At 42.6% G+C, this 26,844-nt stretch overlaps 1 protein-coding gene across 1 annotated transcript in view; it reads left to right on the top strand.

Moving 5' to 3' along the window:
• Positions 1 to 8,497: 8,497 nt before the first annotated feature.
• Positions 8,498 to 26,844, top strand: part of sdk2a (sidekick cell adhesion molecule 2a) — a 77,867-nt gene continuing 59,520 nt past the window's right edge. Inside the window, exon 1 of the mRNA XM_026363182.1 lies at positions 8,498 to 8,729. Coding sequence (XP_026218967.1) covers positions 8,573 to 8,729 — 157 coding nt within the window. The 5' untranslated portion in view covers positions 8,498 to 8,572. The remainder of the gene's footprint in view (positions 8,730 to 26,844) is intronic.

The raw sequence follows: 26,844 nt of genomic DNA, 5'->3' as shown, positions 1-26,844 counted from the left end.
TCCAGTAGTTTCTGGCTTTCTAACTCTGTATGTATGATCGACTCCTATTGACTTTTGGCCCACAGGAAAGAAGCCTGCAGAGAACAGAAATCATGTATTTTCTCTTTCTTTTTCTTCCATATGAGATGAATATCCAAAGGCATAAAAGTATAGTTCTGTCTGAGCAGATGCAGGTTTTTCAGCTCTTCAGCATCATTCCCATGTGTCACTCTCCTCTGTCACATTGGAGCTGATGAGCTGCTCACATTGCTTCAGCAACTCAAACAAGCCTCTAAACAATTTCGAATTGGTTGCTTTTCTGATTGGTTTCTTTTCTGAAGTCAAGCCAAGTTTTTATATATACAAAGCTTGAAGCTACAAAGCATGAATTTCTGTCATTAGAACACTTTCACTTTGTCTTATTAACATGATAAGAAGCGATGGCTGACAGAGACACAGAATCCTTTTGAACTAGACTAGAAAGGAGGATGGTGACAACAGGGCTGCTCACTGAGTCGCCTCCTTTTTGTTCATTCAGCTTCTAAAGTATTTGGTCATTTTGCCTTGTAGGACAGAACATGACTGGCCTGGATGCTCTGCCCCACAGTGGGACGCTGCCCTTCACACCTGGGTTTTGAAGGCATGCTAGGATGGCTAGAAGATCAAACATAGGTGATGAAAAGCATAGTTGAGCCTTTTTGTCCATGCAGTCACATCCACTTGGGTCAAATTGTTGTGAGGTGACACAGAGAACCACTGAGGACAGTGGGTTCTTGGCCTTAGGGCATAAATTCACATCCAAATTGAGCTCAAATCTGACTCACAACATTGGTGTTCAGCTTCCATTAGCCTGCCGGTGGCCTGCACCAGCACATAGCACACTACTCTCAGTCAGGGTCAGCCCCTGCCAGAACTAGTCATCACCATCTTGGCTGGATGGAAAGAGCTGCAGGAGCAGCTAACAGGTGTGAGTCCACTGTTCTTCACCGTCTGAGAGTTGTTGCAGACAGGGAGGGTTGTTAGCGGGGCATGGATCTAAAGCAGGCTGTGAGCCAATAGAGCGTCTTCTTTATTGCAGATGCTGTTTTTGAAGCTGGAGGATAGAAGGGAAAGAACGGAGCCTTTTTGCCATGCGTATGTGTGCAGAAATATATTTTTCCACCTTAAAAAAACTTGTATTTGAATTGACAAGAGGTCCTCTGAGTTCTCCCAACATGTTTATTTTCTTTATGCAGTAAATTCATATATGGATTTGTGAGATAAGATTAGATTACACCCTAAAGATGAAGGAGGGAAAAGCTGTTCAAGGGTTTGGGAGCTCAGTCACACTGAAGTCTCATGAGGCAGCTACTATTGAATTAAGAACAGCAGAGGTAAGTCAATAAAGACCTGTGAGAACAGGAGAGCAGGACAAAATGAATGACCCAGGATTCATACATTCGACAGACTCCACTTCCTCTTTACACTTCTCACCTTGTGTTGCTAGTTTTGCATAAATTAAGTACAGTTGATTGGACTAATCATCACTTGATCTTAGCATAATTGCTTGGGAATTACATCTGCTGAGGCACAACACAGAGGAACAGTCTCTCTTAAAGTTAATTTCTAGTGAAGTCTCTCATAACATCTTTTATTATTTACTGTGGTTGATGTGTATGATGCGTTTAGGAGATGTAAACATAAAGAATGATGACGACAAAGCTATCTCTGATGTGTTTGACTGTGATCCCTTGACAGTGGTAAACCGCAAGCTGAAACACAAAGGCTCTGCGTTTGGGAATAGATAAGGGCTCAATTGTACACTATTGAGGCTGCTGAAGCCCGCAGGCATTCTTCCTCGAGGTTTGGAGGCTGACTGTATAGACTGACTGAGGCTGCTGCATCAACAGGAGATAATATCTGACTCCCCTCTCTTATTGCCTAAGGGGGGAAATATATGTGAACCTGGAATGCGCTCACTCTATTCGATCCAACTCCGTTGTCAAAAAGGCAACCACAGGCCTGCTCAGTGGTTAACGTTTAATGGACTTAAAGGACATGATTTCCCATTGGCGCTGTATCAAATTTGTGGAGCAGCTATATTCAGTGCCAGAATGAAAGGTTTGGCTCCACACTCCTAATGACAAAAATGACCTCGATCACAAGTGTACGTCTCCTGAAGTTCCTGCAGCTGTCTAATTTCAAACCCGATATGCTGACGTCACCAGGACACTAATTATGTTTTTGACATAATCACTTCACAAGAGCTCTCTATGATTAGCTCAAGTGGCTTCTCTAATGAAAATAATGTCTTGCTTTGTTAACCTTGTGTGGCTTTAACACTCAGGTGTTAAACAGTGGAGGATGTGGGCTGCATCCTGAAAATAAGAAATTACATCAATAACATAAACCCTTAGTCTGCAGCGCCATCAAATCTCCTCGGCTTTGACGATGGTATAACTGGGTTATGGCTGGATGTACATTACAACCCACTTTATGAAAATCAATGTTATTTTATGGCAAATCTTAGAAAAACTGTCAATAAACTGTTAATGGGTCATCTAATTTTACAGTGGCCAGCTGCAAAAGGGACAGTTTTTCAAGCCTAATTTGCAGCACAGGATCATGTTGCACAAATCTGCTCTCGGACGACATTGGTGACAATCATCATTACTCAGTCTAACCAATCCTTGGTATGTCACAGCTATATGCTGAATAATTGCTTTATTTATGTCATTGTCAGTCAGTTTCCTCTCGCTGACACTGTACAGTTAGACGAGACAGTCAGAAACCTGTAACACAAATAGTAGTGTATAGTCGATGGAACTTAAAACACACTGCTCAGACTTCACATCACACTGCTGGAAAAGGATGAGTCACTCCTTATTTTATAGTCATCTCATTTACACTCTGATTATGTTGACAATAAGAAGGAGGGTGCACAGACCCTTTAGACTGAATTCTATTTTTTGTACACCTTGTCTTATGCTTTCAAGACAGCCTAAACAATGTCGGACCCACATGGGAGCACTCCAGCTCCACCGCATTCATTTACATTACACTACAGCCCAAACTCCTGAAAACTACATTAATCACTCTGTCACTGCAAAGCTACTTGGGCAATTCAATTGGCCTAAGTTTAGCCAGCTAATATGGTATAATGGCATCTGTATAGTGCAATAATTCAAACCCAGTGATCTGGTTACAAGCATTCTGCTCCATAATTCATTGTGTTGAAAACGCATTCAACGTACGCTGATTGAGCAGACAATAGTTTCATCTTGGTAGAACTGACACAGGTGGGTCAAGCATGCATGTTATCATTTTTCTTTTTAGTTTTTCTGCCATTGGTTTTATTTTCACACTGCTGAACTCAAAGCTGGTTGTCGCTCTCCTTTGTGTACTGCAACACTGCCACACTGTAATGAACACCCAAAAACACAGAGATCGACAGAGATCAACATAATGCAATTGAAACACAGATCCTTCTCTGTTTAGATGCTGTGCCGGACAGGTATTCTGCAACAGCATCGTACACGCAGTAACACTTCTGATATCATGGTGACCACGGGGATGAATTTCACATGCTAAAACCGATGTGAATTGAGAAGAAACCTCTGGCTTCTACATCTCTATTCATCCCACCTAATCGTTACTGTGTCCAGGGTATTTTATAATACTACGAGGCGCCATGTTTGTAGGCTCAAGGTTTTAGCAGGATGATGCAATCAGACAAAAGGCAGTTGAGAACTGGTGGGGAAAAAGATTTTTACTCTGCATGTAAATACCCGCTTTAATTACCTTCCAACAAATGAATATGAATATAACAAAGATGACCTTTATCAGCTGGAGATCTAAAATTACCAGGCGTATGCTCTCTAATGCTGCTTCCGCTCACATTTTCAGCTTTCTTTTGTTTACAGTGATCCTAACAATCTTGTGATTTATGATCTGCTTTTCATATGCAAGGAAGAGCAAGCAGTCATACTTATTGATTAGCTGATTCAATTTATTTAGTAAGAAAACTCATAACTCTGCAGCACAATGTGGTAAACATCAATATCTCACTATCTATGCAGTGCTGTAAACTCAATTTCTTTGCACTCTATATCTCAGAATGACCATGTCTAATAAAAATATTACTCTTTATATGCTGTATATGCTACAGCCTTAAGATGGATCTAACTAAGTGAGAGGGAGGACATAGATACAAACAAACAACAACAACAAAAAAACAAAAAACAAAACGATTTCCTCAAACAGTGCTTTCTTTTGCAAGGACTTGGGGTGGAAGTAGAAACAATAAATTGCCAAATCAGTGTGGGGAAGGTCGCAGGGAATGACACAGGAAGGAGGAAAAGTTACAAACAAGGACAAAACAATCGCTAAACAAATGTCAAACTGTCAAGTATGGGACTTATGAAAAGAGTTGCTGTGAAAGCAAACGGTCTGATAAAGACTTGGCCCTGGCGTGGCAGTTTATGGCGTGGCAGTTTACAGCGTGACGTGAAGTCGTAGTACTGGTTGACTCTGCGTTGACATCTAATGGAATGCATGTACATGTGGATGTATACTATTTATTGTGCTTTTTTCTGACAGTGGATGGTAGGCAGAAATTACCCTCTGGCGAGGCAGAATCCGAATCAATCCCAATAATGTTGCATCTTTCAGGTACAGTGCAGCTTCTCTGACAACTTGAATGAGATGCAGACTTCACATCTCCACTTTAAGTCTTTCAATTTCCAGCTGCTTCTTGGGGCAGGATTCTGCAGTAGAAGATCAATGTAAAATGACTGGAAAATTGCTAATGTTATTTACATCAAAGTGAGACTGGAGGAGACCAATTATTCCGGTGATTCAAGGCAATATTCCTAAGTGAGTTGTCCTTTGGGTAATAAGGATATAATATTTTGAGATTATTAATATTCTGAGAACCATCTTGTATTGTTTCTTTTTCTTTTTTTATAACAAAACATAGACTTGGACAACATAACTGCATGTATCTGATATGCTGTGGATGCTAGAGCCAGTTTAGCATTTGGAATAATTCCTTTTCAAATGCCAATTGTAATGACGAGATTTCAGTCGCAAGTTGAGAAGACGTACAAAGAAAAACAAATTGAGTTTGTTGTGGGGACAAAAAAAAAGAGGGAGTGAGATGGAATACGGGGCCATCCTCTGATATCTTTGCTCAGACACAGTTTTGCATCGCATAGCAGCAGTTGGGTTGTATTTTTCATGTTTCAATTTGCAACTGGAGTTTACCACTGTCAAGGAATGAGCTATGAGATGATCTGTTACTGGGGAGAAATCAGATTTTGTCTGTGAGACACTATAGATGAGGTGTCAGGACTGATGCAGCAACTTTGTGCAGTGTATTTCCTGACTGTGTGTGTACAGTATGTGTGTGTGTGCTGGCACTTGAGAGGGAAATCTCTTTTTTTTTTTTTTTTTCTGAGGAAATCTCCTCCACATAAGGAAATCAGCAGCGGGAATATGTGTGTCAAATGGCAGCAGTGTCTACAGAGGAACATAAAGAACAAATCTGAAGTGAATGGCTACAATGGTTTTTGTTCCAAACAGACAAACAATAGTAATCTTACTGTGTGTACAGATGTGATAGGCAGAGATTGTTTTCTCATGGCCACTTTGTTCACTTTGCATTTTCATGCCTGCATATACAGTCTAAGTTAGGGAGTGCAGGGCTTCTTTCAAATGGAGCTCATTTCAATCAAGTCATTTCAAATCATGCAAGCCGCTGGAAAGAGACCAGCTTTTGAGAGGCCATGGTGCATTCCCCTCACTTCACAGACCAACATGAGTATTTATTTTGTTGTGATGCTATATGAGACTCTCTCTGATGGTGAGCTACAGTGAACTGCCAAGTGCCATCCGTGACCACGAGAACATGTCGAATCCTTCAAAAGTCCCCGCGCTAAGTAAAACGAGGGGCAGAAATAATCACATGTGAGCGATGTCTATAAGCAGAATCCATCTACACAAGACTACCACTTAATCCAATGGCAAATTGCAAAGAACATCTTTAACACATCTTAACAAGTCACTTCTAGCTCAAATTCAGCTTTCAAGACTACCAAGAAAATTGCTCTTGATTGTAGAAAATTCTCACAACAACTACATGCTATAAGAAAACAGGACAAAATGAACTGTTAAGAGTGATGTATTAAGGTCTAAAACATGTGTCCAAGGTTGCCAGAAGTTGTGTACTCAAGTTAAAGGTCTCTGCTTAAAAACAACAAAGCGTGCTTTTGGATTTTTTCAGTGAAAATCACTTAAAGAAATGTCAATGTCTAACCATTTAGGCCATCAAGGACTCATGTGGTACCTTTTGAAAAACGCCACAACTTGTTATAATGCGTTACACCTCTGCCATTCGTTTACTTGTCATACAGCTGAAGCCCTTTGATTAAATACATTGCAATACATTCTCCTTGGAAACTAATACATTTTGTCTTTGTCTGAACAAACGGAGCAGCTGTGACGCTCAAAGAATAAATCGGGGTTTTTTTCATGCTCTGTGTAAAACTGTACACTGTCTCACTCAGCAAGTGAAACTAGCTATTTTCACTCAGTGTACGTATAAATGTCAGTTACACAACACCTCATTGTTTGACATCAACCTGGGGTGTCAAACGCACACATACATACGCACGCGCACACACACGTGCAACTGTGGCTCGTGACATCAGGCAGCTTCTGCTTCGTCTGCTGCAGAGCGCTTATGGAGACGGAGACGGAGCACCTGCCCTCGTGCCGTTCTCGGCAGCTTGCTAATGTCAACCTGCCTGATACACACAGCGGGGTGGGGGCTCCAAGACAGCAGCAATTTTCCACTGCATGCGAATGAGACTGGAGAGCAATCTGCTGGCCCTAAGAGCCTCATAATCAGCACATCATTATCAGGAGGGGGTTGGTGCACGGGGTGACAGCAGGCTGAGGAAAGAGGAAATAAAGGAGGGAGGAAAGGATGACACCAAATGAGCCCCTAGCAGCAGTGGGATGTCATAAGACGTAGAGGAAGGGGGAAGCTGGTGTTTGTAAAAGACAGGGGAACAGATTCACTGTGGGACTCCACAAAGAAAAGCCTAAAAGGGACTGTGGTGAGGCAACACCCCACAGGCAGAGAGTACCACCTTTGCCTACACTTTGACTCGGCTCTTTGATAAGCAGACGAGTGAACATCCAAGCTACCAAGAGCCTGGATGTTTCCTGTTTGTCAATATTACTCGTGGTCTTTGGAACTCCCAGATCGGCACACGTCCTCACATGTTTTAAGGCAGAACTAAAGTGACAGCTCTTTGAAGCTTACTTTGCAGCGCATGCATTTTTCAGTGAGTTCAGAAGGAACGAGGAAAACAAAGCCCATATCAGAGCCCATGTGTAGCTACCTGCCACTGTTTTCAGGAGTGCCCGCCGTTTTCTCTGCACTCGAACTTGCTTTTCATCCTTTGTCTGGTGGTGGAGGGAGCATTCTGATGGGGAGAGCGTTCGCAGATGGTAACAGTCTGCCTTTCCACTTGATCTAATACCTGAATCACATTAAAATATTCAAATGGAAAGTCATTCCGTAGTCTGTGTGGTGGTTTGGTGTGTGCAGCTTTGAACCACACCACAGAGCCAGGGTTTGCTGACGCTGATGCAAAAACATGGCTCAGACCACTTGCTCATATATTTTATCCTAAGCAGCAAAAACATCCAAAACCGACTTAGTTGTCATCGGGTAGTTTTTAAATCCAGGTTTTAGGTTTTAAGTTGTCAGCAATCAATCACACCTGTCCGAATAGATTTAGTTTTTTCCCTACCACTTTGTGCCGCGTGGTGGCAGTAGCGCACAGGCCACTTAGGCTGGCGTCGCTTAATTCAGGTTGTGCGTCTGCGTCTGTGCTGCTCAATTCATAGAGAACTGCTTGGATGTATAGTCAGCGATCACACACAATGACGAACCCAGAGCCCCAATATAGGTCATTTAAAGCATAAGAACCCCTTTTTAACCCCTCTGTCCCAGTGGACAGAGTCTAGTTACACTTTAAAACAACACACGCCAGTGAGGCAGAGTGCAACCTAACTCCTGGCCACTGGGTAATGAAATGGAAATAAATGGCTTTCCTGGAGTGCCCTGGGAACAGCTGCTGGAAATAAGTATGTGTGTAGGAATCAGACAGAGGGTTATGACACTGACAAATGTCAGACAAAAGGCAAAAGCTGTCACTCAGGCACTACGTGAAGTTGGAGACCGTGTGGAGACACCACCTCACGCCTTTCTGTTTATTTTACGCATCTCTCTGTGACACATTCGCGGGTTATTCGGAGCAGGAAGAGGATGATGTCAATACACCGTCTCGCACACTTGACAGCCGAGCAAATTCAATTGGGCTGACTCCGCCTTGCTCATGCGGGACTTGTCCACAGGCTTTTCACACTACCAGCGTGCCCGTGTGCATGCCTGGCGCTCTCTAACGGAGTGAGCCCCTCGCCAGCCACACTCTTCCCCCCCCCACCCAGTCACTCACCCGCATCACCAGCGAGGAGCAGCTTGACGCACAGGACCAGCAGCAGTAAGGACTCTTTCCCGGGAGTGTGGCCACCGAGCAACATGTTCCCAGCGTGGAGACGGGGAAGGCGCATCGGGAGGTCGACGGTGGCACAGCGGACCATGGTTACAGTTGGATGGATTGGACAGCTTGGACAAATGTCGGTGTCCTGTTGGATGCTGCTGTCGGCGACTTGTATCCTTAGCGCCCAGGCTCAAGGTAAGATGCGCAACTCTGATTTTTTTTTCTTGACTAAGTGTAGGTGCAGTTGTTGTTGGCCACAGAAGCGCACCAGAAAGTCTTTAGTGAATATCTCTAGGGTGGCTTTCAAGGCAAACAGTAACTCTCCCATAATTACGTGATTTTAGAGATTTGCTCGTGGAGCCAAACTTAATACAAATATAAAAAAAAAAAGAATCTGTAAAAATTCATTCAGTCAAATAACAACATGTACAAAGATCACAGTCTCCAGTCACAGAGCACAGCCTGCCTCTGCAAAACTGGACACTAATGTGATAAATGGTGGGTGGTTTTAATGATCCTGTTTGTGAGCAATTTAAAATGCATCAGTCATTTCATATAACGGCATATTGCTCCAAAGCGTTGTGGCTGTGATATAGATTTCACATTTTCACAGTCATTAGGCTAAATTTACCGTTTCCCAGTTTTAAAAGTTTGATATTAATGATAAATTAACCTCCAGTTTGTTGAGTCCTCACGACCTGTACAAAATATTTTTTATTCATTTTGATTACTGTGCTGAGGACCCTCAGAATAAATAGTTTTGCTCCCTGTCCCTGCCTATAGGCATTCTTAATATTCTAGCAGAGGCGGTCATTAACTTGCATGCATATGACTATGAGACAATGAAGCAGGGTCATTATTTGATGAATGTGTTACATTTGCCAAATGCCTGTTTTTCTCACTCTTACTTACAGGCTGCGTGGACGTAATGTGTGTGGTACAGAATGGAAAAAATCAGAACATGTGCTATAGGTGTCAGTCTTGTCCATCACAGTCAGTTGTATGTGGATGAAGGTGTGAACATGATTACACTAATCATACAATTATTGGGAATTTGGTGTGGCTTATCGCTTGTCATCTGTCAGAAAATGACCTATAACTCTTGACCGGTGAGAAGGTAATGATAGATTTTGTAGATGCTAGTTAGATGGAGTAAATCAAGCCTAACTCCTTACAGTATATCATAATTAGAAAAGCATAACTGCCAGTGGAAGAGCCGAAGGTAAGTTGACAAAGGACAAAGCATATTGTGTGGGCTTACCGGCATATGAATTTCCTCAGCACCCCTGGTGTACATTTACAAATGACATTTATTTTGGTGCTTCCGAATTCAGAACCACAGAGTTATAGCTTTTATTACAGAAGGATGCAAAAGAAAGATGCAAGTTTTACATACAAGTCCTTGGGGTATTTACTTGAATAGTTCCAATGGGAGAAAAATGTCTCATATTAGAAGTTGATTCATATGAGAGGAGCCTTATTTATGCACTTCCCATCTTATAATCATAATGCTCAGTGCACCAAAGTGCTAAAAGCAGCATAATCCCTTTGCTTGTTTGTCTTTGAACAGGTCGCATTGCTCTAAAGTGCTCCCAACCTTATCTGAAAAGAGTCTCAGGCGTCTCTTATTATGCAGGGCACAGTTCACCTAGCTGTTATTACCATCCTTTTCTCAGACTCAACATGCCTGGAGTCTGTGAGGAACTGCTGAGCGCATCTAGGCTACTTTACAGGGCTTTACCTTTTCTCCCAAACAGACCTCTTTCTCATCATTGCAGTTGGTATTCAGGGCCCTTGAATGTTCCCGGCTGCACATTAGCATTGGTGAGAGATGCACTCCTCTGTCTGCCCGCTCTTTTAATTGAGAAGGATCTTCTCTATGGTGCACAATTGCTGCTTTTGGTTCTTTAGTGAAGATGCAGTTGCAGTCTTTGTAGGGGGTCCTCTCAGCATCCAGAGGGGTCTTGTTCTTCTGAAGTAGGAAGCAGATCTCATCCTCGTGAGGCATCTGTGTTAGCAAATGACTGGCAGTGCAGCTGTGCCTGTGCATAAAGTTAGATACGTTGCAGTCATTCCCAGGGACCACAGGACCTCTGAGGATGTCATAAATTAGGCGACACACAGGCACATGGAGACCCCCGGGGAACTGGAGGTGGCATGTACTTGTTTTTCAGCAGGTTCCTACTGAGGCTCCTGCTGCGTTTAATACTGTCGGCTGCTACAGAGCAGAAGAGCATACCTGAGAGAGTCCACAGGGGGAGCTTTCTCCTGCCACAGGCTGCTCTCAGTGGGGCATTTTAAAACTCATTTAGGCCCCCTCATCGAAATGCCAAAAAAATAGATGTGAAGTTGTGCCTTTCTTCATCTCTTAGCGATATCTGTGTCTCCTCACCCTTCCTCAAAGTGTCTGCTGCCGAAATGTACGAGCGTGTTTCTGTGTGCGTATGTAAAAGTGTGAGTATATGCTTGCTGGTGCTTGTGTTCCTGTCTATTGAGCTTTAATCTAGATAGCAGCATTGACATTCTGCCAACCAGCAGCTGCTATAATTTTCTGGACGTACATTATTATGCAGCTTGACAGCTGTCAGCCATTTCCAAATCTTTAAATCTTATGATAATCCACCATGCTTACAAAAAAGCATTTGTTTAAAGCATTCTGAATCCGTGTGTGATTAAAACTCTCTGCTTTAATGCGGGCACCAGATCATAATTCATCTACATCAGTGACACACTAACACACACGCCTGCAAACACACCCACAGAAAAAATAGGAAAATCAATGCGTACAACATTACACAACTCCATCAAAAGAAATATAATACAGTTTTAATAGAATCAAAGGCATCTCAGTTTCAACAATGACTGATGACAAACCTGATTGTCTGCGCCCACACGTACAAAACTCTGCCACAAATAATAGAAATCTGTTTTTGTGTACCTACACAAATGTAGACCCACAGACTCACATTCATGCCACATTTGCCTCAGGCATCTGATTTTAGACACGATACTAATCCTGAGCCCTGTGTGATGAAATCATTGCATTTTCCTAAACTTAAAGTACTTTGATCACATCACAAGTCCCATTTGGGGCATAGTGACGTGGGAGTGCTGTAACTTCTCAGCTACCATACCATAATTACACACAGTGCATATTTATGACATATGCATCTCTCTTTTGGGTGAAATGTAGTTAATTAAACATGTTTACTATTCCACAGAGCTAACAGATGTCTGCTGAAATTTGGACTAAACGCTTGTTTTCTTCGCAGCGTGGCTCATGCCCAGAAAGACCAGCTAGTGGCTCACACAGCCTCAGGTGAAACATGGTGGCAGCCTGACTTCCAAATCAGGCTCCTTGTGTGTCTTCGGTGCCTGCCTCCCATATCTGGCTGGTTGGTTGCATTTTCTCTGGCTGCCAAATGCTGTCTACACATGTTTATTCATGTTGCCACAGGACGCTTTATTCACCAAGATGGAACATATCACAACTGAGTTAGAAAAAAAAAAAAAGAATCTGTGCTCACTTACAGCACCATTTGAAATAAATGAGTGGAAAAAAAAGCTTTTACATAAATTAATGGTATTGTTTCAGAAGGGAAAGTAAATGTAAGGGCCGCGAACATGTTCCAGGGTGACACATGATTACAATCTGCTCTATTGTTGAAGAACAATGGGGCCGCTGCGCTGTCAACGTTTTTTAGCTTCAGGAGGCCTTTAATTGGCTCAGTCGAGCAGCAAAACTGTGTTTATAGTTCATAATGGAAATGTAATCAAATTAACTTGTACCGCAGGGTTTTGGCATTCACCCCTTGCCCAGTAATTGCCATTTGCCCAAAGGGCTATAGTAATGGCTATTTGCACGGGGAAAGAGTCCTAGCCCCACCATGCATCTGTCATGCTTAGGGCAGCTGGCTGAAGTTATTACTTGCCATGCAGGACTTTTTGTTATGTGCTAGTGTTAGCACATATTACTAGGGCGAATTCATCACCCAACTATCACATCCCTACTTTGCCAAATGGGTGAAAGAGACAGTTTGGGAAATGTATAGGCTACTCAGATTAGATTTTTCAGTGCTAGCAGACTGAAGAGACAAGTCCTTCATTTGGGGCCAGTTTTAATCACATAGCTGAGAGTGGTTTTGTTGCCAGTTCCTTGTTTACTGATGAGACTGTGGGTAGGAGCGCTGCAGGGGGATACAGACAAATTCTTCACATATTAATTCTCCTGGCTAAAAGTCTAATCAATCTGACACAGGACCGAGAGGCACCTATTCAACTATCAAGAACAAAAGGAAATGTCTCAGCATAAGCCCTGAGCTGGGATAAAAATTAAAAGAGGAAATGACCTTGGATAGGGACAGGGGTGCAAATTAGCACCATTCATTTAATTTGTCTAGTATGGTTTTGACAAGAGAGCAAATGTTGAGATGTTGTGCACGCTGCCTCATCAAAGCATCATTCTAAGGGTCCATTTGAAAAGCTCTCAAAATGGTATCATTAGTTTTATCCAGGGAAAAGAGAAATTGTACTGAGGCAGCATTCTTGGACCATACATCTGTCTTCAAGCCCCCAGGCTGTACCATGTAAACATTTAAACAAAACAAAGGCAACTCAATGAAAACTGTGGTGAGAAACAATGCATTTTACAGCATAATGTGTGCTCAGAATCTCTGCTCACATTCAGCGTGCCCCTCCTGGGGACTGGTGAGTGTATTCTTGTGTTGTGAATAAAATGGCAAAAGAGGCAAAGAAATAGAGAAATGGAGGAGTGACGGTGTAGGGGGTGGGGTTGGCAGGTCCGTGTTTTCTTTCCTCTCCTACTGAAAACAACTGGTGGTAGCGATCCATTTTTCTTTGTACAGTCACATGAATGAATTCACATCTTGACATTCTGCTCCACTCTTTTGCTGACCTCAAACCAAGCCAATCACAGTACTCGATAATGTTTGCCAACCACCTGCAGTAAGATTCCCCGTAGTAAGTGATGATGCCGATAGACACGCCAATATAGCTCTATATTCGCTCAATACAGATACAGCCTGTCAGCGGAACAACAAGCCCCACAACATATGGAACTCAAGAGGACAGAAAAGATAGGCTTGTTTCTGCTCCCAGTCTTCACTGCCTGCTTGTTTGACTATCAAAGCTGCATTTTCTTTCAGCTGATACTGACAACTTTTTACATTGCGCTTTGAAGAGTCTAGATATTGGATCAAAACCATGCATGTAAGTGGGGTCATGGGTCAGCGGGTTAGCAGGGCTGGGTGAGCAGAGGAACTGGTTCAGTCTGCGGCATACTTCCTGTCTGCAGGCAAGGTCTTGTCTGGAAGGAAGACATGCTCTCCATCTGCGGGGCTGAGTTTGGTGCTCTGCTCAGGCTGTGCTTGGCAGCAGGCCTACCAGTCATTATAGGGGGACTGGCGAAATGCCTGTAGCTGCATCTCAATGCCTTGTGCTCAGTATTGATCAGGACTCCCGGTCCCCATTATCCTAATCTTGGCCACATTGGATCTCATATCATGTTTGATTTCACTTCTGTTTTCAATCCCCTGACTCTTTGTCTACTCCAACGTAGGCTAAACATCACGTCCTCCTCACTCCTATCAAATTTTGACAATACTCCAACTTCACTGTAAACAAATAGCTTGCAACAGAGGGATGTCAGTGTGTGTGTTTGTGTTAAACAACATTTAAAAGCATCAACTGTGATAAATCCCAAGAAACCCTTACCTACAATCTCATTGTTGATAAGAAATTCCTGTCTGGTGCAGTTATTGTCTGGTACAGGTACATGTAGAGTTAGCTGTCAGTGTAGCATGGCAGCACTTTAATGTACACATATCTTTGATCAATGCCCTTGCCTCTAACATCAGCAGAGTGTCAGTTAAGAAGTGTGATGGTGATGGGAACTGGCAGCAGTACTGCGAGCTTCTGCTCTATGGCTCTTGTCACATCTGTATTCCCTTTTCATGGGCCCTCAGCAGAAGCCATGAAAGCATATGGTGGGATTAAACCTCCGGTGAAAGCCCAGACAAAGTATCAGAGGGTGTTGTAGTAAATGTTTTTACCTTGTCAGTTATGTTAGTTAGATCAGTTATATATATTCAGATTTTTTTTTTACTTCTGAGGGGAAACATTTTTGACCATAATGTCTTAGATTATTACATTTTCATTATAATAGGGAAAGAATTGTCTGATACAGCTTAAAGTACTTAATCGAAACACATGCAGTGAACAAAGGCTCCAGAAAAGGCTCTCTTTATGTAAGTATGCTGTACATACGAAAATCAATACATCCTAGCAGCTTCTATTGAAATCAGCAAATTGAGGAGCTTGTGGTATCCACTTTGCTTCTACATGTTTACAGGATTAATAGGTTCAGGGCCATGGAGAGCCAGTGTTTGACAATGAAACATGAATCCACCAATACACAAATCAAGTCCGCCATGTGTTTCTGCCTGAAATGATTTAGGATCAGTTTGAGAGAGCTCCTCAGAGGTTAAGTGGGAAGTCTGTGGTGCATTGCCCCGCTGAAAGCAACCGGTACTGACAAGGATAAAAGAGATCCTGTGCAGATACATTTGCCTATTTATTTTAATTTCAAAGACAGCCTGAAAGAGGAAACCAATAACAGTCACTTTATTGCTTTAATACATGTTAGCCGATGCAGAGACATGCACACAGCAAAAGTGTGCATGTACCCTAATCTGCAAACACATTTTCTTCCTCTAACCCATGTATCCAAACACATGAACGCAGATTGTTTCATTATCGCTAAATAGAGCTTTCTCAAAAGACCAAACCACTGTTTTTGGCATAACTAATGAAAGTGGGGCACAGCCGTGGTGTCTCATGTGAATAGACAAAATCAGAATCAGCTTTTTCAGTGTGAAGCGTCATGTTCGGATGGTCCTGTGCACAAAATCATTTCTAATTTAACTGGTCTCCCTGCCATGTCATTGGTAATAGTTGAGAGGTACCAGAGAAAGGGAAATAGAAGGAGAAATGAATATTGCTATGGATGTTGTGAGGAGGCTATGGGGGTTGGGTGTGGGGTGAGATGGGGCCCGGTTGGGGTATTGATGGAGGAAAGAAAGGAGAGCGCTGCATCAGTGGGGCAGAGATTGCTGTGGTGTACAGTAGCACAAATCCTAAATTCTGTGCAGATCCGACGGTAGCTAGGAAACAGCTGACAGTAAAATGGGGGGATCAAAGGGATTAGTGTGCCCAGTTTGAGCCCAAACAGTAACCCTTCCATTTCACCCACTGCCAGCTTTTTTTTATACATTCAACCCTGTATTCCAGGGGTGTGCTCGCTTTGGTAGACACATCCCATCTCCGGTCATCATCCCCAGAGACTGATTGTTTAATTTGGAATCCCGTTTTTGCACACTCCTACATGCTTTCATAGACGATATGCAGAAAAACGTCAATGTTTTAGGACGAGAAAGACGCTCCAACACACATTCATGGGCTGCACAAAAATACAAATACATACACAAGTAAGTAATTCAAGCAAAACAAAGACATTGCATCTGATGGAAGAGTATGCACATGTCAGACACAATCAGTGCTGCCTTTCTGATCTGAGTGAGGTTTCCTGTCACTGGGGCTTGAGACGTAGTCTGTTTAATTCTACAGGGGACTGCCATGTCCCAAATACCTTGGTTACTGTCTCCTCTTGTCTTAGAGCCTGAAAGATGTTTGAAACAAATGAGCCCAAGCGTTCTCTTTTGGGGGACTGCACCAGGAGGACTTCTGACAAAGTTGGGCCCCTGTCTCCACCCTAGGGATGCAGCTAACATGTGAACACACTCTATACTGACACAATGCTTTACCCAAGAGAATGAAGCCAAATCAGATCTACATCACATGTGATGTCCATATGATGGCACACATCTGATTTGTGATGCCTGACTTAAGCAAGGGCATTGTGGCAGCAACAAAGGCAGGGTTTGGCTCTTGTTCCCGTTTGGGAGCCAATTCTGCATGTGGACACAGGATGGCTGCAGCTGCTCTGGCTTGTGTTGCTGTTTCAGGGGCCTTGGGCTACATTTCAGTGTCATTGTACTCAAAGATTTCACAAATTGCCGGTCAAGCAGTTTTAATTAGCAAGAAGGGGGCTTTCAAAGAGTAATTTCCTTGTTCTGTGAGAGGAAGTGTTTGAGCACATATCTTCTTGCAGCAATGTTGGACATGTTTGCCTTTGGGGGAAGCAGAAATGGGAGAGTCAGTGGGATTCTATCATTTTAATGAAGTTGTTCTGGCCAGTGTTTAATTTCATGAAATTCAATTAAAAAGCTTTTTTTCCATTTCTGTAATCACTCAAGGGGTCACTGTCTTTAGATTATAGAGAAGGCATTGTAAGAAGTAATGACCAATAAAGAAAATTCTTTGAGTGCTATGAGTGTTATACAGATCTGCTAGTGTCATTCCAAGGCTAACCAGTGAATATAGTGACTATAGTTTCAACAGAAAACTTAATTGTAGGCAGGTAAGGGAACAGAATGCAATAAGGACAAGGCTGGGTTTCTGTAGTATTTCTGTGTTGAAGTAAAACAGCAACTACCTCTCTGCTTTTATCTTCTTTCCTTTGTGGGAGCTGCTATTGGTGCTCAGACTTTATTGTTGATACTGATATTGCTATATATTGTACTGTATGCGAAAGTGTGCCCAGCACTCTTCTTTCCCTCACTGCATTAGTAAAGGCAAACGACAAACAGAACATGCATGCCACCAGCCTTACAAACTCAGACTGCAGAGCTGACATATGCAAACTCAAAGGGTGGCAGTGTTTAAAAGCTTTAATCACACCACCGCTCACAGCCCAATGTGGCGTTGCACTTTGCATCATTGAATGCTTGTTTTATTAATGTTGTCCAGAGTGAAGTATGGTGGGGTAGGGCGGGTGGTGTGCATTGTGCTCTTGATTTAAAGTGGGGTGGAGCAGAAACAATGGTCATGAAAAAAACATGGCAAGGCTGTGAGAAACAGCCCACTTCCATTACTCGAGACGGCATAGTGCCCCAAATGGTGCAAGGGAAAGTGCAAGTATGGTATAAAGAAAAAAACATTCACGCATCTCTCTCTTAATTTGCAAATAAATAAATAAATAATGTATATGCCAAGATACAGTCATGCCAGTCTTTGCAGAAAAGTGTGTGTTTTTTTTCTCACATATTAGTCATAAAAAAATTACATTCTTGCGCTCTGACTGTAGAATTAGTTCATTATGTGCTTTATGTGACACATACAAGCCAATCAAGGCAAAGTGCGCTGTCTTTGAGCTGGTGGGTAAAGTTAAATGTGGTGTGAGTCTGATGCCTAATTGCTCTCATTAGCAGCCGACGTTCAAACCAGTTATTCTGCACAATTAACCGGCTGCCACCAAGATGTTATGAGGCAGAATATCGCGGCGGGTCAAGAGAAAAAAAAAAGGTTGTAATTAATTCTCGCTTAAATTAATGATTTCAAATTTCAAAGGGTGGTACAATGGCATTTTTGTTGACATTCCCCAAGGGAGACTACTGATGAGTGTTTTTTTGTGTGTCGTGTGAAAATGAGGAAGTGCGCACAGTTGATGGAAATCAGGAGCCATTGTTGTTTGACAGTAGGCACCTTTGCAGTGATTGCCTGTGTTATTAATTTGTGAGATGAGAGGAGGCAGGCTCCTCCAGCCTCTGATGGGGTACGCACCACATTAAAGAACGGCTGCTATGAATGACAGTCAGGACTAATGAATATGAATACATTTATAAAAATAGGCACGGACTCCCCTCTCAGTGCAGATTGGGAGTGACAGTCACATTGGCTGGGCATGGTTGATGAGAGAGGAAACCGCTGCCCCTGGAGATGGAGGATGTTGCAGGGATCAGACAAACACCCTGCACACACACACACATGCAAACACAGACAAATGCCCCGGCATGATGACATTCAAAAGGGCTCCAGGATTTAAGAATGACAATCTTGTCATTTTATGATACTATTTACTCCCTGGACACAGACAATCTGATAGATCAAAGCTTGTATCTACCTCATTGTTATGTCCCTTATAAATAGTAATTATCCCAGTATCCATCATAGGTAATTGCTCCATTTGCACATGATGTCACAGTGAATAGATCATTTATATTATTATTATGTGTGAAATATAGAGCAGGTAGGTGGCTCCAAGGAGGATTTCTCTTACTTCTAAAAATCCACAGGTGTCATGTTCTTAACTAATGATTTATGCTGCACAAACAGCACATTTACATTGCCTGTAAACCAATTTATTCACTGTGTCTCGTGGACTCAAAGTGCTGCAATTTGTTGTCATTAACACACAATGCATTGCTTTCAGACAGACTTTAGGGACATGAAGATATGTCAGTTTATCTCTCTGTAGTTGTAGTTTTGGATTTTAGCACATTTGTTAACCTTGCAAGACCATTAATAACGATGGCATTTAAAAAAAAAAAGTTCATGTTCAATGTGGTGGATAAAAAGAGGAATTCATTTTTTTATTACCACTAGAAGAAATAGGCAGTATGACATGTTTTTAATGATTCAAACCAGTGACAATAAGTTATCTATCACATGCACAGTCCATCTCAGGGTTCTTTTGATAAAGATGGATATTTCTTTCTATTTATTAACATCAAAAGCTCTGACCTCAAAAAAAAAAAAAAAAAAGCCACAGCCCACATCCCACATCCCCCACAGCCATCAGAGAAATGTGTTTTTCTTTAACACTGATGAGAGAGATGACAAACAAGAATATGCAAATGTGTTCATCTGTTTCCCTCAGTAGGCGGCGATTTTAATTGATTAATTGAAGATGTTTATTTGATTGGTTGCAGCTTAATAATCCAAGATGTTATTTGTCAAGCTGCTCAGTTTAGGTGCAACAGCGTGACTGTTTCCCCTATTTCTATATTTTCCTAGAAATTGAATATCCTTATTTTTCCCAACTTTGATGCACAGGCAGGACCAATCCCTCAAAGATCTGTGAAGGTCTTTGATTGAGATAAGTGGGATACTCATTGGCTCTGACAGACATAACCTTGGTGAGTGTTCTCTGGCAGCCACTTGAGGAGCGTGGCAGACTGTGAGTGCCGGACACTAGGCATGACTGACACAATGCTGCTAACCTTGAGCCAGGTTCCTGTAGAGCAGCAGCTCAGTATTTAAGGCCCAGAGAAAACTCATTGAGCAGCTGACTTAACTGGGTTAGACTGCATCCATGGATGCGAGCCATCAAACTGAACTAATTAACAACTGAAACAACCTTGAAAGCTGCAGACAACAGTGTGTTAGCAGCATTTCACCCCCACCACTCTCATTCCCTCGCTATTTTCTGGTGGGGAAATATGGGCCTGTGCTATGTGCTATGCTAAGCAATTCATTTATTTTGCACTTGAACAACAGTTACTTTATAATCTTTTTCTCACCAGCTGAAATTAGGTTAGAAGTACCTTCCCATCAAACCGTTCTGTGGAAAATTGGAGAGGCATAAAAGACAGATAAAAGCACTACACATTGCCCTGAAAAAAAAAAAAACATTGGTTTGTGGGGTTTGGAGACAGACAGAGAGAGTGGGAGAGAGAGCAAACACAAGAGCAATCTCAGAAAAATACTTGTCACTTTCTAGGATGCTCGTGAAGACTCTGCTTAATGGGGTGACTCATTTATTTACTTGTTATTTGTACATTGGCTTGTCTGTGTTCATGGTGTTGCCCTAGAAAGTGAATGTCTCTCCGTTTGACTTATGTTCACATGAATCAAAAACAGCAACAAGGATTTACTGAAAGGGGAGACTCATCAAATTCTGTCAGATTTGAACTCTCATACCGCTAAGCCCCAGGGATTCTGTTTGATTTCCTCCTGATTCAGCAAGGCTGCCATTTTCTTCTGAGGGTAGTTTGGCGTAAGTTGCTGCTGGGGGTCAGGGGCCAATTCAGAGTTATTGAATAATAAATAAATAGAAATGTGTTCCAGCTATAGCCGATCCCTGTTGTTTCTTCTCCCCTCACATCCCTGGGCAGAGCGACAGCAGCTGCGGCCTTGTATTTGCTGTAATGGCCTGTATATATGCAGGGTTTCATATTTCAATCACCGCCACGGCAGCAGAAATTGGTGGTTTAAGATGAAGTTGAAATTGGAAAGTGGCTATCGTGCCTGCATGAGGAAACACATTTGAATCCCGGTGGAGAAGGTGCTTGGCAGCCGCATCTGGAACACAGAGTGACAAGTCCTTAGGAGTAGAGTTAAAGTTAGAGCCACAAGTGCTCCAGCGCTTTTCAAGCCTTTGCCAAATGATTTTCCAGTGGAGGTCGCGTCAGGGACATGAGATTCGAGGAAGTATTTCATAATAGCACCATAATCAATGATTCATCCCCGGAAATATTAATGAGCCATAAATGATATATTGGACTCTGATGAGGTAGCTCTACAATCACATTGTTAAATGTCACAAGGGTGTTCATTCATGGTAATAAGGTATTTATAATAATTAATGCTTTGAGTTATTTGGCTATAAAGTCTGTATGGGAAATGATATTAGAGTGTGCATTCCTTTTCCTTTTTCTAATTGTACTGTAGTTTAAACACGCTGAAAACAAGTTGAAGAGTTTCCCCTTTTTATTTCTTGCTGTCACTTCTGTTTCTCGCACGGTCTCTTCTCTCTACTACACTAACTGATTATTCATTAAGTGGCTAATAGTGGTGCCTTTGAAGAGGAATGATCATATTTAATTTTCTCGCCTGAGAAGGAACAAGTCGGTGAGGAAAGGGCGTAGAAGAGGAGTGTGGAGAGAAGATGAAGGGGAGGGAGCGAGAGAATTAGATCAAGCAAAGAATGGAGCGACACAGGGGCACGGAGTTTATGGACGGGCTGAGGTGGGGGGTTGGCTGGCTGAGATGAGTCTCCAGATTACAATATGATTATATATCAGTCTATCTGCCTGATAGCATTGATTGACCTGCACCTGTGTCTCTCTAGCTCTATCTCTCGATGCATTACAGTGTACAAGGGAGCATTGTTCTCTCCTCCACATTGTGCCTCTTCTGCTTAGAAGAAAGAGAGTCTTTCTTTTTACTTTTTTTTGCCTTACTCTTGGCAAGAGGGGATCAGCTTATGAGAAAAAAAAAAAAAAAAAAAACTCAACCAGTGGCCACAGCGGTATTTCTTTGCTCCAGCAGCTGCAGTCCCTGGCTGCGTTTATCGCTTTATCGATTACCATCACAAGGCAGTAATTTGCCGGGACTTGCAGGGACATGATTAAAGATCCGCAAGCGATGCATGGTGGCTCAAGTTGGTACCAGGGTGTCATGTTGATGAACACACACTGACACATATACACGCATACACTGACACACTGGTAAGCAAGAAGCACTCAAGGGAGGGGGGTAAACGGTGCATTCCTGTCATAGACATCAATGGCTTTAAATCTTCTGCGCTTACCTTTTAATGCTCTCAGATCCTCATGGCTGGCTGGATAATTGATTGTGTTTGGTCTAATGGGATTAAGAGGCAGTAGTGGCCTTGGGCTGGACACAGTGGCGATGCAGTGGCAGCAATGGCAGTGGATTGGAGGATGGGGAGGTAGATAGAGGCACAGAGCGAATGGAGTGTGGATTGAATTGAGGCGGACGTGTGTCTGTGTGCGTGCGTGCACGTGTGTGTGTAAGAATGAGAGCGGGAGAGGGAGACAGACAGAAGGCAGAGTGACAGAGAGAAGCGGCAGATTTGAGAACGTCTGCGAGGATAAAAACAGGGTGAATAGATAGCTGCAGGTCTGCTTCTCAGTCCGTCACTAATTAGCTGTATGAGAAAACCAGGGAGCCGATGGTATCCCCAAGTGAAAAGCTTGTTAGCGTAAGAGATGCTATCTGCTGGCTATTGGTTTTGGCTGTGTTTTGCTCACTGGGTGAGTCACCGGGTCTGCGGTGTGCAACGAGATGAAAGCGGCGGGAAAATGAGAGCCAAGGTGGTTAGGCCCATCACCCGGGATAAAGCCTGTCCCATCCTAACTTATCAACAGCCGCTATGCTTTAGTTTCATCCCTTACACCAGAGCTTGTTTGAATGTGTCAGTCTGCTAGCCCCCCTTTCTTCTCTGAATTATTTTTAACTTCCCTCCACACTTGGGATGAGATAAAAGCAGAAGTTTGTGTGGGAGACTAGTGAGGGATGAGGCTGCAGTTAGTAAATTGTTGCCGGAGTTTTCACTGACTGCTTGTCGCTCTGTATATTGCAGCCGTGTGTCTGGAATCCCTAGTCTCTTAATGCGGTGCATAGCTCTATCATGAATCCACACACAGCACAGAGCTGTCATCATCAGTGCCAGTTTTTCAGTTTGTACATCTACCGCCTCTCTAGTACTACACACCAGCACCTCCCTCTCAATTTATCCTGTATACAGCCAGGCAGAGCCTCATAGTATAAGGGTTAACAGGGTCTGTCATTGCTGGATTGCTGGCTCTATTCACAGGTCCAAGCAGCCAGATCATGCCACAGATCCAGGTTTTGTCTCTAGTGAATAGAGAGGCTACTGCAGCCCAGCAGCCCTTTATTCTGGGCCACGTTTTCACTTGGGCTCAAAATATGCCAGGTCAGGATAACTCTTGCCATTTGGTGGGCGGTGAAAGGCATTTCGCCAGCTTCGTGTGGCAGGAGTGGTGGAGTTGAAATGCGTTATTTGTACTTATGTGTCTGCGTATGCGTTAGTATCTGTGCAAGTGCTGGTGAATGGGAGGGAAGAGAGAGCACAGCACAGAGTGGAGAAAAAGGCAGATGATAAATATGGGGTGCATAGAGTAGATTTTGTGTATCTTCTTATGCTCTGATGGGAATATAAGAGAGTGTGGGGAACTGTGCAGCTCATGAAAAATCATCCTGTGTTTGCGAGTTAGAGAAAATGTGTCACTCTGACCTGGCTGTCTGCCTATTCTTGTCGAGGAGAAGACAGGTGATACGTTGCTATGGTTACCTGGAGTAGGGGTAGGGTTGGAATTAGTGTTTTTGTGTGGTGGCCTTACAATTTCACATTTAGAAGTTTTTTTTTTTTTACACATCAGGTCTAGTTTTGTTGAGGTGATGGGTGATATTACAGTGCCATATGGGTGCAGCAGGTGTTACCGGTAGTAGTAGTAGTGGGTGTTAGACAGAGCTATCAGTCAGCCCTTTTCTCGCTCCATAGGGACTTCCCACAGAGCTGTGTTGTCCCTACGAGGGCCAGATGCTGCCTCTGTTTGCTCTGCTGCCCTCTTTCCTCTCTTCCCTCGTTCTCAGGCCCACATCAAACACACAGAGCCCATTTCCCCCCACAGCTCTAAATCTCTTTAATTCCATCATCTGTTGCCGATTGAGGGCAGCAATTTAGTCTTTACGCAGCATTTTAGTGTGCCATTAAAAATTCTGTGAGGTTGGCGGCCAGGCCCTGTAGCAGAGAGGTGGCCAGTCTTCAATCTGTGTCTCTGTGTCTAACCTCTGTATGCCGTCCCCCGAGATAGAGCTAACCATAAAGATGGTGTTTGAACAGCTCGGCCTGGGTGCACAGAGAATAATTTACGTATTCTCTACACACCAAGCTCAACCACACCATCAGGATGACTCTCTACATCATTTATATATGGTTAACTACAGAGGCCACACCCTTGGATAGTTACTTTTTTTTCACTCACTGTTTAATAGCTGGAAAATTAGATTTGACCCTAGGTAACATATGGAGAGGAAGGTTATTAATGCAAGCATTTTTTAGTTTTACGCTATTTCGAACAATTTCACCATGACTTTTGCAGTGAAACTGGCTGTTCTCTGTTAATGACTTCCCTATCCCACAGATGGTGAGCAACACCCACACTCAAAACAATGATAGAACAATGATTTGCAAAATAGTTCTGTTTTGCAGAATTATACCAGTATGAATTGTTTACATCAGTACAGGAACAAAACTCTGGACTAACCTGTAGCTGCTCGAGCAATAAGGCAAATTGTTTTGTTGTACACTGAACCAGGGATCACCTTAAATTGGCAGTCAATGGTTCGTTCCTATTAAACGGGGGTTAAATGTACCAGTGTTGGTTCTGTGCCACTATGCTCAGCCATTCTCCTTCTCTAAGTTGAAAGAGATGCTATGTCCTCAAGAGACCTGACATTGACACAAAGGAATCTATTATTCTAAAATAGGGCCCAGACACAAACACAAGTCAAATCGAAACTCGTCCAACAAGCCAGATACAACCGGGTTCAATGTGGGAGAGAGGTTGACCACATGATGAATGGATCATTGCTGGAGATAGGCAGGCTTAAATGATTCACTATACATCTCCATAAATATGCTGTTTAAGGTAGAATTAATAGGCAACTTAAGTATATTGGCGCCGCAGTTACATCAGAGCCGGCAAATAAAATTAAACTCGCCTCCATCTATTTTTCATATTTGAAAACACATATTTATGTGTTTTAAAATACAGTAAATATATATTCCTACATGTAAATAACAAATAAAGCATATCAGAGAATATAGAAAAACAGAAAGTTAAATTTTTTGTGGACAGTGGACAAGATCAGTTGACATCCAAGAATCTCATAAAAGTAATAATTAATAAATCCATACTGTATCTGTACTGTATCAGCAGGAAAAACATAAATGCAAATATAATTAGACAAGGCAAAACAGAGAACTCTCTTTAATAATCATTTTATCTGATATATAAACTGGGGATTTTTGTGCTTCACAAAAATGGCTTGAAATATTTACTTAATCTCAGTACTTTAAGTCATTTCACTGTCAATTGACAATATGTAAGTAAAAGCTTTCTAGTCCAGTGTTTAAAGACATACAGAGAAATATTCCCAGTTAGATCCAGACTGGCCCTCTCACCGAGTCCAGAGATTGAAATAATTGATGAAAATGCTGCTGCTGTGCCAGTCATGTGTAAAATTACACACAGTTCCTCTGTCAAATCCAAGACTACAGGTGAATCGCATGTATCACTTTTGTTGCTTTTGGATTTAATATTTAATCAACTACACAGAAAAGATATGATATTCTACAAGTTGCTGGGAGCAGTAGTATTTATATGTTTTCATTCATAATGATTTTATTATTATATCGTCCCTCTCAGCCTAATAAGAAGACGTATTTTGCTGTATATACATGCACCCATGCTCCTTAGTAGGGTCACATTGACCAATGAGGCATCGGTGTCAAGTAGCGCTGGAAGACAAATCAGGCACCCTCAAATGAATCATAGTGCATAGACTGGCACCATCATGAAATATAAAACAAATTATTAGTTTATAGCACTGTGTGAATCATTTCCTCTTGGTCTATGTGCACATTTAAGTGACCGTTTTTTTTATTTTTTATACTTGCTTAACACTCTGCATTTACCAGCACATATACAGAATGTGTTATACCACACAGTGTTTCTACCAGTCAACATGACAGTGAAGATGTTTATTGTTGAAAAAAGGGATCCTCCATTCATCTGTTTGATGAGATTATTATCAGTAAATATTCCCTGTCTAACAATTTACTTTGGTATCTCGTTGGTGGTGGCATGCTCCCATCTGGGAGTGTTCACCCGGTATCACACAGACAAAGATAAACACCGGTGTTGTTTGCTGGTGAGCTGATGTCAACACCAGTGATGTCACTGAAACCCACTGGAACAAACAAAACCATGAAACAATGATTTGGCATTAGCTGCCTGCCAATCAGGGACAGCCCAAGGGTAGAGAGATGCAGGCTTGTACAGTGCTTTTGTTCAACACATCTTGCGGACAGCTGTCCATCCACATGTCAACCAGTGCAACAAGACTAATCCACAGCTGCATGACACCGCATAACAATAGTGACAGTAAGGAGAGCAACAACATGTGCCCCTCCCTCTGACTCTGGAAATGCTAGGTGCTGGATTATTTCTGGTGTGGAGGATCATCCGTGGCCCTCACACCCACCCAGTCAGCCTCAGAGGTGGATTAAAGAGCTGGTAATCTGACTGTGTGTGGTGACACATGTCAACCACAGGATGTCTAGAGAGGAGCTGGGGTGAATTAGAAATGGCTGGGTAATCCAGGCTGTACAGCCCTAGAGTATTTCGCTTCATTGTCACACCAGCCCCCCAGCCACACAGAAACACACACACACACACGCACACAAATGTATGAACATATTGCACACGCATGCAGACATCCCTGTACATGGGCCTGTGGGCTTCCTTGACATTACCTCCCTGACATTACCTCCTCAGCACAAGCCCAGTCTTGGATTCCTGTCACATCGTTCCATGGGCAAGACTCACATTTTCATTAT

This window comes from Anabas testudineus, chromosome 8 (assembly GCF_900324465.2).
Source record: "Anabas testudineus chromosome 8, fAnaTes1.2, whole genome shotgun sequence".
NCBI classification, from domain to species: Eukaryota; Metazoa; Chordata; class Actinopteri; order Anabantiformes; family Anabantidae; genus Anabas; species Anabas testudineus.
The sequence above is the reverse complement of the archived record's forward strand: the minus strand, read 5'-3'. Positions and strand labels throughout refer to the sequence as shown.